This window comes from Phocoena sinus, chromosome 1 (genome assembly GCF_008692025.1).
Source record: "Phocoena sinus isolate mPhoSin1 chromosome 1, mPhoSin1.pri, whole genome shotgun sequence".
Taxonomy (NCBI): domain Eukaryota; kingdom Metazoa; phylum Chordata; class Mammalia; order Artiodactyla; family Phocoenidae; genus Phocoena; species Phocoena sinus.
The window spans coordinates 169750215-169765406 of record NC_045763.1 but is presented as its reverse complement, the minus strand read 5'-3'; the positions used below and the strand labels follow the sequence as shown (position 1 = coordinate 169765406).

The following is a 15192-nucleotide window of genomic DNA, read 5'->3' as shown; positions in this document are numbered from 1 at the left end:
GCCATCAGACAGAGTGAGGACTCTAGAGAATTGTTTAAATCCATTTTCTTAGAACTATATATTTTTCTTAACGATGGTACAGATGATAGCTTTTTGTTTTTATTTGAGAAATTATGGAATTTTGGGCATCTGTGCTTTTAAAACAATCTCCACGTAACTTCTAAATTTCTCTGTCAAAATTATGATGTCTGTGGACGTATTGGGATGTACATATCCTGTCTCCTTTGTAGTACTTCATAGTGCTTTAGCTAATATGGTGAGATTCATAATTAGATCATTAACTGAATATAATTGCATTGCTTCATGACATCATACTGGTGAGTAGAATCTAATCACCTTACTTCCTCAACAGAGCTGACAGTCCCATTGCTGTAACTACTGCTCCTCAAACTTTAGCAGGCAGGAGATTGACTCAGGGTCCCATCCCCCAGAATTTCGGATTGAGTCGGTCTGGGCCAGAGCCTGAGAATGTGCGTTTCTAGCAGTTCCCCAATGAGGCTAATGCTGCTGTTCAGGGACCACACTCCGAGAACCACTGTCCTTGGCAATGAGCCAGAGTCTGGATTCTACGTCCCCTTCCCAAGGGGGGCTTTCTCAACGTGGCTTCTTCCCTCTTCTAATCAAACCACCAGAAGTGATGAAATGCACTACTAGTCGGCTGAGAAATAGTTAAAAAGGAGGCTCGCACCTAGTTTATACCAGATATTAGGCCAAATATTTTGAGAGGGGCACACCTTCACCCTGACCTTCAGGGCCTTAGCACATAGGAGGAGGAGTGCTGAAGTGGTGCATGTTTACAGGTATAATTTGTTATAGAAAGTAGGAGTAAAGGATTGTTAGAGTAGGAACAGCTAGAGAGTAATTCTTTTTAAAGGAATCTAGAAGCCTTTTTAGAGGAAAGCGTAGAGATTTCTGGTCTTTATTGTTGTTACTGTCATTCTGCTGCACTGGAAGATAAAAATTATACACAATTTTTTTAGTACTATATTTTGAAATGAATAAGAAAATCAAACAAAATGGCAAAATATATAGCTCGCTTCTGAATGGCATAGGCGGCCATCTTAATAATTTTTATTATGGTAAATAAAGTATTAGGTGAGTCTGCTGAACGAATACTGAGCTGTGAATAATTTAGTCAGTAATATATAGAAGAGAATAATTCCCGAATTGTAATTATGAATTTGGATGTTTTTTATCTTGTAAATATTATTTGTTTCTGAAAATAATTTTGAGTGGAGTGCTCTATTTTCTTCAAGAAATAGTTTTTGAAGGTACATTATTTTTCTTCTTTGGCTCAGACCTTGGACAAAAATCAAGAAACTATTTAAAAGGACGAGTCATTGTGATGAGAGAAAGAAACTGTGCAGTGCAAGGAAACATGAATAGCAAGTAATCATTAGCTTTCATCTGGGCTCAGAACTGAGCAAAATCGTGTACTTGTCTTTGTAGTCACTTCTCTCAGGTTCCTGTCGTCATTCATATACGCAGACTTCCATATGTATATGGAGACAATAGAGTGAATTCTTTACGACCGTAATCATATCCAATGTAATGGACCTTCTGTCCAGGACTATCTTTGTAAAATCTATTTATTTATTCATTTAAATAAACATGGATAAAACAGACATAGTCTTTATAGAATTTGCAATCTAGTGGGTGAGACATACATTAAATAAGCAAATACAGCCATGGAGACATAATTATAAATGTTAAGTTCGACAGAGGAAAAAACAGAATTATGGTATGATGAGTGAGAATAACAGTGGGAGAAAACTTAGCTTGCTGTGAAGGGAGTTCAAGGCAGAAAATACAGTGTAAGTGAAGGTCCTGAGGTAAACCGTTTCTAGGAAAGGAAATAGGGTCATTGGGTAAATTGTTTGCTAGGAAATAAATAAAGCCATGCTGACCAAAGCACAGTAGTCACAGGAGGAGTGGTATGAAGTGAGATGGAGAGATAAACAGGGCCGATCCTGAAAGGCCTGTGGGTTTTTATTGTTTGTTAGTTGGGTTGTGCTAATTGGCTTTTAAGGATCTTGTCAGTTTCTGTCTCTTTTTATACATTATGATGTTCATTAGCATTCTTTATATACTCAGAAGTAGCAAGTGGAAAACGTGTTAAGAAGAGATGACATGAGTGGCTGCAAATGCAAAAGTTTGTCCATTCCAAGGTCACGTGTAGATCCCCAGTTATAATGTTATGATCTGATGATGAAGAAGAGTAGCGATAGTTCATTTAAACTTTTCCAAAACAAAGCGGCTTTTCCCTTTTGAGGACTTTGGGAAAATAATATGGATACTACAGTATTCAAAGTTACAGAAAAAAAACGGTATATCGATATCTAAATAAAATATTAGATTGGGCAAAATGTATGGTATGAGTATAGTATCATGCTTAAAGGCATGGATTTTGGTGTCAGACCTAGATTCAAATTCTAACTCTGCCACTTTCTAGTTTGAGAGTTTGGGCAGAGATCTCACCTCTGTGAAATGGGTGTGGGTAATATCTGCATCACAGGACTGTGAAAGGATTAAATGAGGTATTGCAGATGTCTTAGCCAGGAAGCTCTTGGAAACAAAACGTAAGTCAAGGATTAAACTGCCAATCCTTTATTTGGGTGGTTCTAGCTCAGGACAACGAGGGTGAGGGAGAAGGGGGAGTGAAGTGTCAGAGATGGAAACAGACTCTGAGACAGTGATTTGGTTCATGAGTATTATTGGGGAGCATTTGGGGAATAACATCTCTAAGGGAGTGGAAAAGGAAAGCAGAGGGAGGTGATGAGCCGTATCGGAAGTCTCAGCCAATCTCAGGAAGCTCTGGGCTTTGGATGGGCCTTGAGAGTAGTGCTAGATTGGCACAGAGGCTCTGGGCCTGTGTATCCCTTCAACCACCAGTCATTGGATGCCGAATGGGGGAGAGGGTGACAAAACCTGGGGTGGGGCAGCTGATTTTCTCCAGTGGGATGTAGCTTGAGCTGTCAGCCACCAACAGTCAGGGCAGCTGTATTGGGTGCTTTGGCCCTACAGGGAGGATGTGATAGGATGACCTCCTGCAGCCCTGGACCACTGCTTCACATCACATTCCAGAGTGACTCAACCTAGTGGATCAGGTGTGCATTCTTTTGTTAGCCACATAGGTTTTCTCCCAGTCTGCAAGGAGACCTCTCAAAGCAGTATGTGAAAGACAGTAAAAAAGGGAAATTCATTTGCATGAATCTCTTCTGTCTTCTATTTCCCACTGGTCAAGGTTTACCCCATGCTTCCTGCCTCTTAGAAGCCAGATTCCTTGCTCTGCCTTGTGCACTCATCCATAAAGTGCACACTAGTGTGGAGAGAGAAAGGAGAAGATCATTGACGGGATTTAAGAAAGCATAAAAGATTCCTATTCAGTTATGTAGATAAAGCATGTAACCTAGTACGCAGCTCACAGGAAACATTCTCTAATGTAGCACCTTACCATGTGCCAACCACTACTCTGAGCACTTTACATAGATTAATCTATTCGATCCTCACAATAGCTTGATGAAAAAGATACAAATACTGAGAATATATTTGCATTTTACAGATGAGGATATTGAGGCTCAAAGATTAAACAGCTAGTAAGTAGCCCAGCAGAGATTTTATAACCAGGTGTAATTTCAGAGTCTATGTTGTTTAACTGCTCTACTATATTGCCTCCAAGTGGCTATTCTTATTTTTATTATTGTTATCACGATTAGAATATGTAAATATTTTATCATTATAGGTATCATTAGCAAAATATATTCAAATATGTAAAGCTTCACATCGTTTCAGTAATTTTTGCCTTTATTTTAAAACTAATATCACAAAATGTTTTGTATATATAAAAGCTGGTACAGAAAGTCTGGGGACTTATCCTGGTTTCTCTAACTATATAATAGGAAACAGGATCATAAGATAAAAGAAAATAATCATGGTTCCTTCAATAAAAGTAGCTTCTGCATAGTATTTCTTGTATCAGGATGACTATAGCCAGGTCTGTGGTTAGAGAATCTGCAAATCTAGGGATTCTAATTCCATTTCTGCCATTAACTGATTTGTTATTCAGAATGGGTCATTTCATCTCTTTATGTGTTTTCATATTTGTAAAATAGGGTAATTAGTTATACCTATCCCATATATATCACAGGATTTTTTTTGAAGATAGAAATAAGTCAGTACACCTGAAATTAAAAAAGAATATTCATAACCTGAAACTATTTGGAGAAATTTTTAATTGTTTAAAAAGCATTTTAAAAATTGCTGGATTAAAAAATAGGTAAATTTTATATTTTTGCAGGGAACCCTAGTTACAATGGTTTCCAGCTTTTAATCTTTAATGGGATCATAATTTTTTACTACATCCTTTACATTGAGCCATATCTTCATCTAGATTGCTATAACAAAAACCTGTATATCAAGGATAAATAATTTATTCAGCTCTTCCTACTTGGTTATTTAACAAAGAATATTTAACATAAATATAATTGTGGTGTTCAATATAACTGTATACTCTCAAGTAGGGCAATAAATCAGCTAGGAACTTTAGATTGATTTTTTTTTCAATAATTGTATGAATTGACTAAATTAATTATTTTTGTGGTTTGAGATTACCCCAGATTAGTTTTTCTAGGGTTTTGTCAAATTTCTTGGATTTATTTGTAGGGCTTCCCAGTTCCTTCTAGACTGACTCTGTGTTTTCTTTATGTACTACTGACATTCTTTTACACCTCTCTCAGTTTTAACTCTCCTTGTCAAGCTCCCCAGGTACACATTGTTTTAATTTTATGTTTCCATATCCTGAAGATGGACGGTTTTTACTGCTTCAAGTAATTTCCACCCTCATTTTGTATCCAAGTCCTAGTTACTTCTTTGTACCTTGCCTGTTCATGTATGTGTTCAATTTTATTGGGCCTTTTTTCTTTCTTATGTAAGATCTCTTCATATTCATTAAATTATTTATAGAACACAAACTTCTTTGTAGATGTGTTTTTTAATTTTTGTGATTACTCGGAAAATTCCTGTCCTTATCTCTGGAGTAATATAAAATTGGATACATGCATATCTGAGTAATTATCCTTATAGCGGCAGTTCATTGGTTATTTTAAATTATCTTAAAGACTTATAAGAGGAATTAGAGAAGAGATATTTATTTTTTACATAATATCAAAAGTAAAGGTGAAAATTAATGACGTATTCACTTCCTTATGTAACATACGATTGTTACTTTTCCTGGTAAAAATTCTCATTTATTCATATGTAACTGCCTTGAAATTTGTACCTAAGGACAAAGAAAGGTCACCAATCCCTGTAACTCCTGGTTCTTTGTCAAAAATGGACACAGTTAATGAGGTTTGTTTGGTACAGAACAAATTCTCAGACACAGATAGAGATCCTTTCAATGGAAACAAATTTGTTTGGCTTTACCAGGTTACTTAGCGATTAATAATAGCCTTGAGATGCAGGTCAGAAGGGTCATTGTACCAGCCTGCCAGCACAATCTAAATGTGCAGCCAGCCCAGCTCTGTGGGTGCAGAAGCCCCCAAAATACTATGCATAAAGTAAAACAGGCTCTTTTCTGACTCCTTTTTTCATATTAATAAGCAATTTTCAAGAGAAGGGTGGCAAAATGAGGGCCATGCCACTCCAAGTAATTCATTTATTTTGCAATTTAATCTTATGTTGGAAAAAATAGCTCTGCTGCAATAGCAGAGCATGGTGATTTTTAAACGTCAGAGTGTTTCATAAGTAACCTTGTATGAAGTATTGTATTAGTAGCCTTTAACAGAAAATTGCGACAAAAATATTTCCAGTCATTGAAGTAGATATGAGAATCTTTTTTTTTTTTTTTTTTTAATTTTTGGAATTCTCCCCTCTACTTTCCCCTGCTATCTTTGAGGTATGTGCCCAGATGCTTTACTTAAAATTTTACTTATAGAACTAGACACTAAGTTACATATCTGTTTTTTAAAAGCATAAAGTACAATTTCAAAACATTTTAGCATGAGTGGTTAAACTTGTTCTATGAAAATAAAGGATTTATTCTTCCATAATTTGATAATATTCTATTTAGCAGGTATTTGTCACAAAGTATATTTTAAGAGGTGATTTTTTTGTTTAAATTTTTTAAATACATATACATAAGTGATGAAAATTTCATTATTTTAATGGAATTTATTATACTTAGAAAGTTGTGAACTTATGCACCCAATTTGGCTTTTATTCTAATTATTGATATAATTGAACAAAATGTCAACCTTTCAAGTACAGGATAATATATGTAATCTTGTTGATATTATTTAAACTGTTTAACCGAAGTAAACTTAGAATAAATTAAGTATATGTGTAAAAACCCATCACACTTTTTAAATTAGCCTGTTAGTGTGTAAAGTAAACAATGAGAACTTGGTAAATACCAAATTTAAAGGAAATCAATAGCCCAGATGTTTTCTTAGGATATTTAACTAAGTCCAAAATAGCCAAAGAAAATGATAGCATAGTAATTAACTTACTTTGCATTTGATACTGTTCCTCAGCTATTGAACTGATTATAATATGTAGATACTTGATTTTCAAAATTTCATCACTGAACAATCACTTAAATGCTTTTTAAAGATTGCAAAGATTCCCCTAGAATGTGCCAGTAAGCTCGATTCCACCACTGATTTTGATGGATGTGGACAATGGTTACCCCTCAAAAACTTACTTGATTCTCATCAGTGAAAGAATTAAAAGGTTAGCAGATTTTTCGTATCATGAATAACCGCAAACTGATTCCTGCAGGAAGGCTCTGGAGGAGTTTGCAGAGATGAAAGAAAGGGAAGAGAAGAAGGCCGACCTGGAAAGGGAGGAGAAGAAAAGAGATTACCAAGCCCGAAAGATGCATTACCTCCTCAGCACAAAGCAGGTTGGTCTACCTGTCCCTGACAGCTCATGGAAGCCACTTGGGCACCCAGACTGACAGAGATAAACTAGCAGGCTGAATGGGACATGACTTGTTGAAAAGATATCACAAAGACACTACTTTGAGTTCAATTCCGTGCTGCTGTGTAGGTGCACGCAGGCACCCCGGCTGGTCTGACAGCAGCTTCATAGAGGCAGCCGGGCGAGGCTGGCAGAAAGGTCCAAGTCAGCACTGCGATCCACCACGAAGGGCATAACCTTCCTTTCCAAATCCAGCCTGAGTGGCTTATCGTTGTGTTGTGAATTGATCAAGAACTAAGAAGTTGTTAAGCTGAGGTCACTTTCATATTTTCTCTGTTAATTGAGCGAATGTTGAGATTAAAACCATTCTTGCGTCCTTTCTATTCTATTAATCTAATAAATTCCGAGGCAAGTTTTCATGTATAGCTTTTAAACATACTGCTTGAGCAGTTGCATCTTCGTATAGAAATATAAGTGTGGGATTTGGAGTACTTAGAAATTTCTTTTCTGATACGTGGGAAGATTTTACTGCTTCAGATCTCATCATGGTTGATAAGAGAAAAAAAAACTTGCATGTCGAATATTCTGCTCACAAAGAAATACGATTAAAAAAAGGCATGAAAAAAAAAAAGCATGAATTTGGGGGATGAGATGTGTTTTGTTACTTGAGCTTGAGGCTGGAAACTAGCAATTTCTTGGTTTTTATTCTTTCTCCTGGACTTCAAGTCCAGTCTTAGAGTTCTAGCTGAGTCGCATATGCAGATGTCTTCCGACAGGGAGGGGCAAGTGAAGTCCCAGTGGGAGAGGGTGAGAGCTGAGACTGAATGTCTTCCTTAGAGGCATCCAAAGTTGAAACCATATTAAGTAGTGGGCTGGCCATGTAAGTTTGGAAAACAGGCCTCCTGTACCTCTAGCTTCTATTTGGTAGTTGAAATGACAATAATGATGATTATCGTAATATTTACTTGGATTTGGGTAGCTGAATTGTCTTTATTTAACAGGCAGGGAAACTGAAACTCAGATAATTATGTGACTGGTCATAGGCACAAAACTACTAGTAATAGCTCTGGTATTCAAACTGAGGTCTTTCAACTCTAAATATGCTTAGGTAATAATTTAAAGAGAGCTTTAAAAATAAAAGGTAAAAGTATTTTCACTTTTTATTATAAAATCCATAACAATGTAAATGTTTTAGTCGTTTGATTAGTGGGCTACATTTTAAAGATATAGAATTACAGATCAAGGATTCTTTTTAGCAAAACATTTTTTTCGAACTTTAGTTACTAGTAATTTCAATTTTGATGAAACTGAGGGGGGCTATAAATATCTGCTGTAATTCTTTAAACCTAGTAATAATTCTTGGGGACAGTGTCTTCTATGATAACTTTGAACTCTCTTTATACTTTGAAACTTAATCTGAGCTCTAATTGCGTGGTTTATACTTACGATTGGTAGTGTGGTAGAGCAAGCAACCCTAAAAAAGGTGAAATCAGATTTAACTGAAACGTCTGTTAATTCTGTTTTATCCAGAGTTATTTAGTTATTGGGTGTATAGTGGAATAATTTAGAAAGACCATAAAAAAAAAAAAAAAAAAAAAAAAAAAAAAAAAAAAAAACTTGGATGTTCACTAATAAAAATAATAGCACATATCCACGGAGTGCTTACCATGTGTCAGGGAGTATGATAGATATTTTATATACATTATTTTTTAAAGTATTTTGATTTCATTTCGGTTTTGTATTTAAGTGCCTGGTTTAACAAATTATTTCGCAAACCTGACCATGTGACTTGGCTCATGGGCCTTAACGAATATTCAAGCAATATTGCCGTTATGTTTTAGGTATGTTTGTATTAACAATGCAAGCTGTCAGTGCAGTATCTCATTTTTCTCCTGTTTATCCCATGTTGGCTGCTAGTAATATCAGTGTATATAAATTTTAGTTTAGTGGTCACTTGTCCCCAGAACTTCCTGGCATCCAATAAAATGTTTCTTTTTTGAGGCGCTATGGTACAGTAGAAAGAGTGTGAGCATTTACATCAGTCAGAGCTAAGTTGGCGTGCAAGCTCTCTCACTTAGGGTAAGGTATTAGGAGATTACCTAGAATTGTCTGAGCCTCTGTTTCACTCTGCACCTTGAGAGAACATTGTGAGGACTAAATGTAATGTATTTAAAATATTGCCAGGCCCTTAGAGAACATTCAGTAAATGATAACAATCATATTATTAGAATTTAACCTGTCAAGGATAAACTAAGATTTTCGTGTTCTTCAATTTGTCTTAGCTGTTGGAAGCATTCATTTTCTCATTTCCTTTCTTTGCTTTTCTTTAGTTATTAAAGAAAATTAGTTAGAAATCTTCATAATGGTGTTGCCTACCCTACATTTCACATTTCACACCTGGCTTCACAGACCTGAGGGCAATACAGAGGAAATGATGTTTTTAAATCACCTCCCTTGAAGAGGAATATTATTAAAATGTCAGGGGTTTTCATTTGAATCTTGCAAGTTGGTGTATTTTGTCACAGTGGTCTTTAATATTCGATCACAATTAACTAGAGATAAAAGGGACAGCCCTTTGAAACTATGGGCACACTTTTGTTCCTGAGGGAGGCTTTCTTTTTCCTTTCTTTCTTTTCTCCCTCCCTCCCTCCCTCCCTCCCTTCCATCCTTCCTCCCTTCCTTCCTTCCTTCCTTCCTTCCTTTTCTTTCTTTCATGATAAAGTAGAATAGTGGCATCATCCTGGTCTCATCTGTTTACTTGGGTCAGGGGATTGCTTGTACTAACAGGATGGTACTGGCAATTTTAAATGTTTTGTTCCTTATATCCACCAGATTTGCTTTACTTAGCTTTAAATTAGTGCTTTTCATCATGAAATTAAAAAGTCAAATTTTAAAACTGATATTATAGGTACAATTATAAATCAACTTCACCTACACAAAAATATGCAACACTGATATTTACTAAATAGAGTGAATATAAATCTTAACTTTAAAATTCATCAGTTAATTACTCCAAATAACATATTTTTGAGTCCCTACAATCTTTCTGCTACTGTGCTAGGACTAGGATCAGGTCATACAAATGTATATTATGCTCCTTAACCACAAGAAGCATTCCATCTAATTTCAGTCTAATGCCAGACAATCTTTGGGGGAGCCTGGAAGGAAATTGCCAACTTTCTGTTACAGCTTACATAGGCAGTCTCACTGAAATTAACAAGCTATATTTATGGTTTTGCTGATTCCATTTACTATTTTATTTTAATAAAAATCTTTAAATACTTTTCCAAACCTAAGCAAGAGTCAGAAAATGAAAGATACATATTTCATTTCGAGTATTGTTAATGATTTTTTCAGAACGACTTGGCTATTGAGAAGAAATGAAGCTGCAGTTTTAAAAATATTCTTAAGTCACATGTTTATAGATTAATTGCATTGCTTATTTTTAGAGTTTTGTTTTCAAATTATATTAAATACACATTTAAGTACAAAATAAATGCAAAAGATGAATTGATTTATATTGAAAGGCTTGTGTAAGTTTTAACTCTCAATTTGTGCAGATATTTTAAAATTTACTGAAAAACTATTCAAACCTAAGTAATTTTTATAAGAAGTAGATGAGGATGAGAAAAGTTTTCTTGAGCTGCTTAAAGAGAATAATTCTAACAGCATTGTTAGGAGAAAAACACTATTTTATTGGTGATCTCAATAATTTAGGAATGATGTTAATGTAGTTTCTAGAATACTAATTTTCATATTAAATTTTCATAGTTCTAATATAGCTTAATTTAGATGAGTTGAAATAAAACATTAATTCAGACAAATAAATGCATAAGAAAAGGTGAAGACTTTTGTAAGCTAAAATTGTGAATATGTGAATTCATATACAGATAATAAATGAAGTCATGTGTTTTTTAATGTATTAATTTTAGGATGATTATGCTGATATAGTGACATACTGACAGCATAGTTTTAAAGTCAGTTTTAAGCCTTTTTTTAGTATAAATCTCATGTACATCTTAAAATCTATTACTAATTTTTAGTGATAATAATTATCTCATTTTTATGCAAGCAAATATATTAGCATTAATAGGAATTACACAAGTAAATAACTAATATTGCAATGAGTGAATTAATAGACCCCTCAGGGTTTTATTAATTAAAAAGTTCAAGTCATATTAAAGCACCTTTTGTTTATGTTTATTTCAGTCAGAAAGCTGAACATGGTAACTTATTTGCATAAATAATCAATCACCGTTTACTAGTAGTAATAAGGTTAATTTGTTGCTACAGACATAATAGGATTAGTCAATTATATTTCCCAGAAAATACTATTTGTTATGCACCCCATCACCTGTAAAACAGGATTGGCTTAGCGCCCTTATTAAATGAACACTTCAAAAAGTCTCTGTCCCTGTAAAAGTTTTGTGAAAACAAAGCTAATTTTAGTTGATTTGAATAAGTAAAATGCAAACTCTGCTTCCATTCGTAAATTTAATTTATCTTTCTGCAAAGATTGATTATTTAATAGTTATTTATTTTGATTCAGTAACCAGTCAGACTAAATCTAACACATATAGGACATATTCCCTTTGAAGAAAATCTCATTTGCAGATTTGTTTTATTCCAAATAAACAGACTTTCATTCCCTCGTCCTTGTTCTTGGGTAGTAAATTATGTTGTCTGCTCCACCTACTGGCAGATATATGCAAAGGCCTATTGTTGGATTCATTAAAAGATACTGCCTCTGAAATGTTGCCAGAATTTTTAAGTATCCTTTTGGAGATCAGCAAAGTTGCAGATACAAATGTAAAACTCAAGATCTATTCAGAAAAATTAATATTTAGAAATATAGGTTATTATATAAAATTACACACATTAATAGTTTCCTGATTAGTGGAAATGTTACCCTGTTTTTTTAAATTTTAATATGTCAATAAAAAGGATAAATAAATATAAGATATACTTATAACTCAGTATATTAAAACTATGTACATTTTATTTTAGTTATGGAATTTAATAGTTTATACATATTCAAATTAAAACTAAAATGAAAAATTATATAGTTAATTAAAATACATATTTTGTGGAAATATTTTTCATGTCATCTTTATATAATAGATTTTTAATGTTTTTCCTTTAGTGGGTAGTTAAAATTTTCTTATCAGCTCTGAGATAACAACTTTCAGTTATTTATGATTCTTTAAAAAGGCTCCATACTCTGCTTAATATTGACAAAACTTTATTTTTAATTACTTTATTTTTTAGAGAAACAAATGGCTTCAGCTACTTTGTTTTGAAAATTATATGAAATCCCATTTGTATACAGAAGGAAAATCCCTTCATTTTAAAAAGTAAATTTGATATACCAAAAATTAAGTGGTAGTCTGTTGGTATGGACAACATCTTTACAAGATAAATCTTATAAGATGAAAAAACGCAAAAATTAAGAAGTATAGTAAGTCCTCCAAATCATTTATTGCTTTCAACTCTATCTTTCCAGTATCATAAGTGGGAAGTTCCTATGCCTTACATATATTAAGTACTTAATATGTGATTGCTCACTTTTAATTTGAGGTGCTGCAGTAACAGAAGAACTGCAGCCTTTCAGGGTGCATCTGCCTCTGTGTGTTTGTGTGTGTGTGTGTGTGATGTGTCTTCGTATATATGGTGTATTTGGAAAGTATCTTTGCGGAGTCTTCTCATAAGGCATTGTCCTTAGGCAATGGTGTACCACAGCAATGGTTGGGAAACTCAAGTGTGATATTAAAACATACCCCTATAAAGACTCTCTTGGGTTCATTTTAGACCTCTTGATCATTATAAAACCACTTCTTTCACTTCAAAACATTAATTTTGTTCCTTCCTAGTTTCTAGGATGATCTCTCTCTCTCTCTCTCTCTCTCTCTCTCTCTCTCTCTCTCTAGGTTTATCACCATCCAGTTATCCTTCTTGAAAGCACCAGGATTCTGATTATGTACTGCCTCCTTGAGTTACCTGCCATTCATTGAACTCTCTTTTTACGCTTTCTCTGAAATGGTTTAGTATTATAAGAAACTGATTCTAAGTGAGTTCATGTACAAAGATAGAGAAAACTAGGGCCTGCATATAATGAGTGAAACAAGCCAGAACATAATGTAGATTTCTATGGTGCGTTCCTGTGAATAGCACAAAGCACTTTTATTTTATTTATCCCCACAGTATTCTGTAAAGTAGCAGTTATCTTTCTGGTGACTAAAATGCTATTGTTTGGTACTCATTTTTCCTCTGAACACTTGGAAGATTTATTCTTTCAGGAAGATTATGTAGTGAATAAAGTTCTGACCTATGATCTTTGGATCTGTAGTTTAAGAGGCAGGTCCTGAAGTCTGGTCATTTGTTCTTGGTCCCAAGTGAACTATCCATATCACATAATCATCACATAATTTGTTACTATTGGCAGTCTCTGTTCAGAAAAGGCCAAGGACTGAACTACCATGTAGAGTGAATTAGCTATTAACTTTTACATTTTATTTCTTTCCTCTTTAACATTATAGTTTTTATTATCCTGTAATATATGAAAGGGATAAAATTATCCATTATCAGTATTCTTTGAAGAGACAGATGAACTGGTTAAAGAAAATATCTTGTTGTGTCCCCAAAATGAATCCCTTTTCCACACTTCTCTCATTGCCATCATTTAACAATCATGCATCAAAGAAATAGAGGGAAAAATGCAGACAGAGGCAAAAGTAAAATCAAAATTAATTAAAAGAGAGATCACTTAAGTAGAAAAGTGCCTAGCTACTTTTCTTATTTATATTTTTCTTTTCAATATACTAAATTTTAAAAGTTATTTAATTTTTTTTTTCTTTAGCCAGCACACTGTAAATCTCTCCTATACATGTGACCTGGGGCTGATTCATGTGTTGTGGGGCTTGAAGCTTATACAATTTGGGGATCCACCTTTAAGAAGATAGTATACAAAGTTACAAATACAAGAAAAAGAACATTTTTTTATAATGAGCAAAAATCATTTCAGAGAGGGCAGACAGCAGAAACAAGAAGAACTACAATTCTGCAGGCTGTGGAAGGAAAACCACATTCACAGAAGGACAGACAAAATGAAAAGGTAGAGGACTATGTACCAGATGAAGGAACAAGATAAAACCCCAGAAAAACAACTAAATGAAGTGGAGATAGGCAACCTTCCAGAAAAAGAATTCAGAATAATGATAGTGAAGATGATCCAGGACCTCGGAAAAAGAATGGAGGCAAAGATCGAGAAGATGCAAGAAATATTTAACAAAGACGTAGAAGAATTACAGAACAAACACCTAGAAGAATTAAAGAACAAACAAACAGAGATGAACAGTACAATAACTGAAATGAAAACTACACTAGAAGGAATCAATAGCAGAATAACTGAGCCAGAAGAACGGATAAGTGACCTGGAAGAAAGAATGGTGGAATTCACTGCTGCAAACAGAATAAAGATAAAAGAATAAAAAGAAATGAAGACAGCCTAAGAGACCTCTGGGACATTAAATGCAACAACATTCACATTATAGGGGTCCCAGAAGGAGAAGAGCGAGAGAAAGTACCTGAGAAAATATTTGCAGAGATTATAGTTGAAAACTTCCCTAACATGGGAAAGGAAATGGCCACCCAAGTCCAGGAAGCGCAGAGAGTCCAAGGCAGGATAAACCCAAGGAAAAACATGCCAAGACACATACATAGTCATCAAACTGACAAAAATTAAAGACAAAGAAAAATTATTGAAAGCAACAAGGGAAAAATGACAAAAAACATACAAGGGAACTCCCATAAGGTTAAGAGCTGATTTCGCAGCAGAGACTCTACAAGCCACAAGGGAGCGGCATGACATATTTAAAGTGATGAAAGCGAAAAACCTACAACCAAGATTACTCTACCCAGCAAGGATCTCATTCAGATTGGATGGAGAAATCAAAAGCTTTACAGACAAGCAAAAGCTAAGAGAATTCAGCACCACCAAACCAGCTCTACAACAAATGCTAAAGGAACTTCTCTAAGTGGGAAACACAAGAGAAGAAAAGGACCTACAAAAACAAACCGAAAACAATTAAGAAAATGGTCATAGGAACATACATAACGATAATTACCTTAAATGTGAATAGATTAAATGCTCCAACCAAAAGACACAGGCTCGGGCTTCCCTGGTGGCGCAGTGGTTGGGAGTCTGCCTGCTGATTCAGGGGATGCGGGTTTGTGCCCTGGTCCAGGAAGATCCCGCATGCCACAGAGTGGCTG

The 15192-nt window shown here is 34.6% G+C and overlaps 1 protein-coding gene across 2 annotated transcripts in view; it reads left to right on the top strand.

Moving 5' to 3' along the window:
- The window catches only part of SPATA17 (spermatogenesis associated 17), a 191923-nt gene that overhangs the window by 76075 nt on the left and 100656 nt on the right, over nt 1-15192 (top strand). For both annotated transcript variants that reach the window (XM_032626523.1, XM_032626480.1), the window contains exon 6: nt 6781-6904. In XM_032626523.1, the coding sequence (XP_032482414.1) occupies nt 6781-6904 (124 nt within the window). The remainder of the gene's footprint in view (nt 1-6780; nt 6905-15192) is intronic.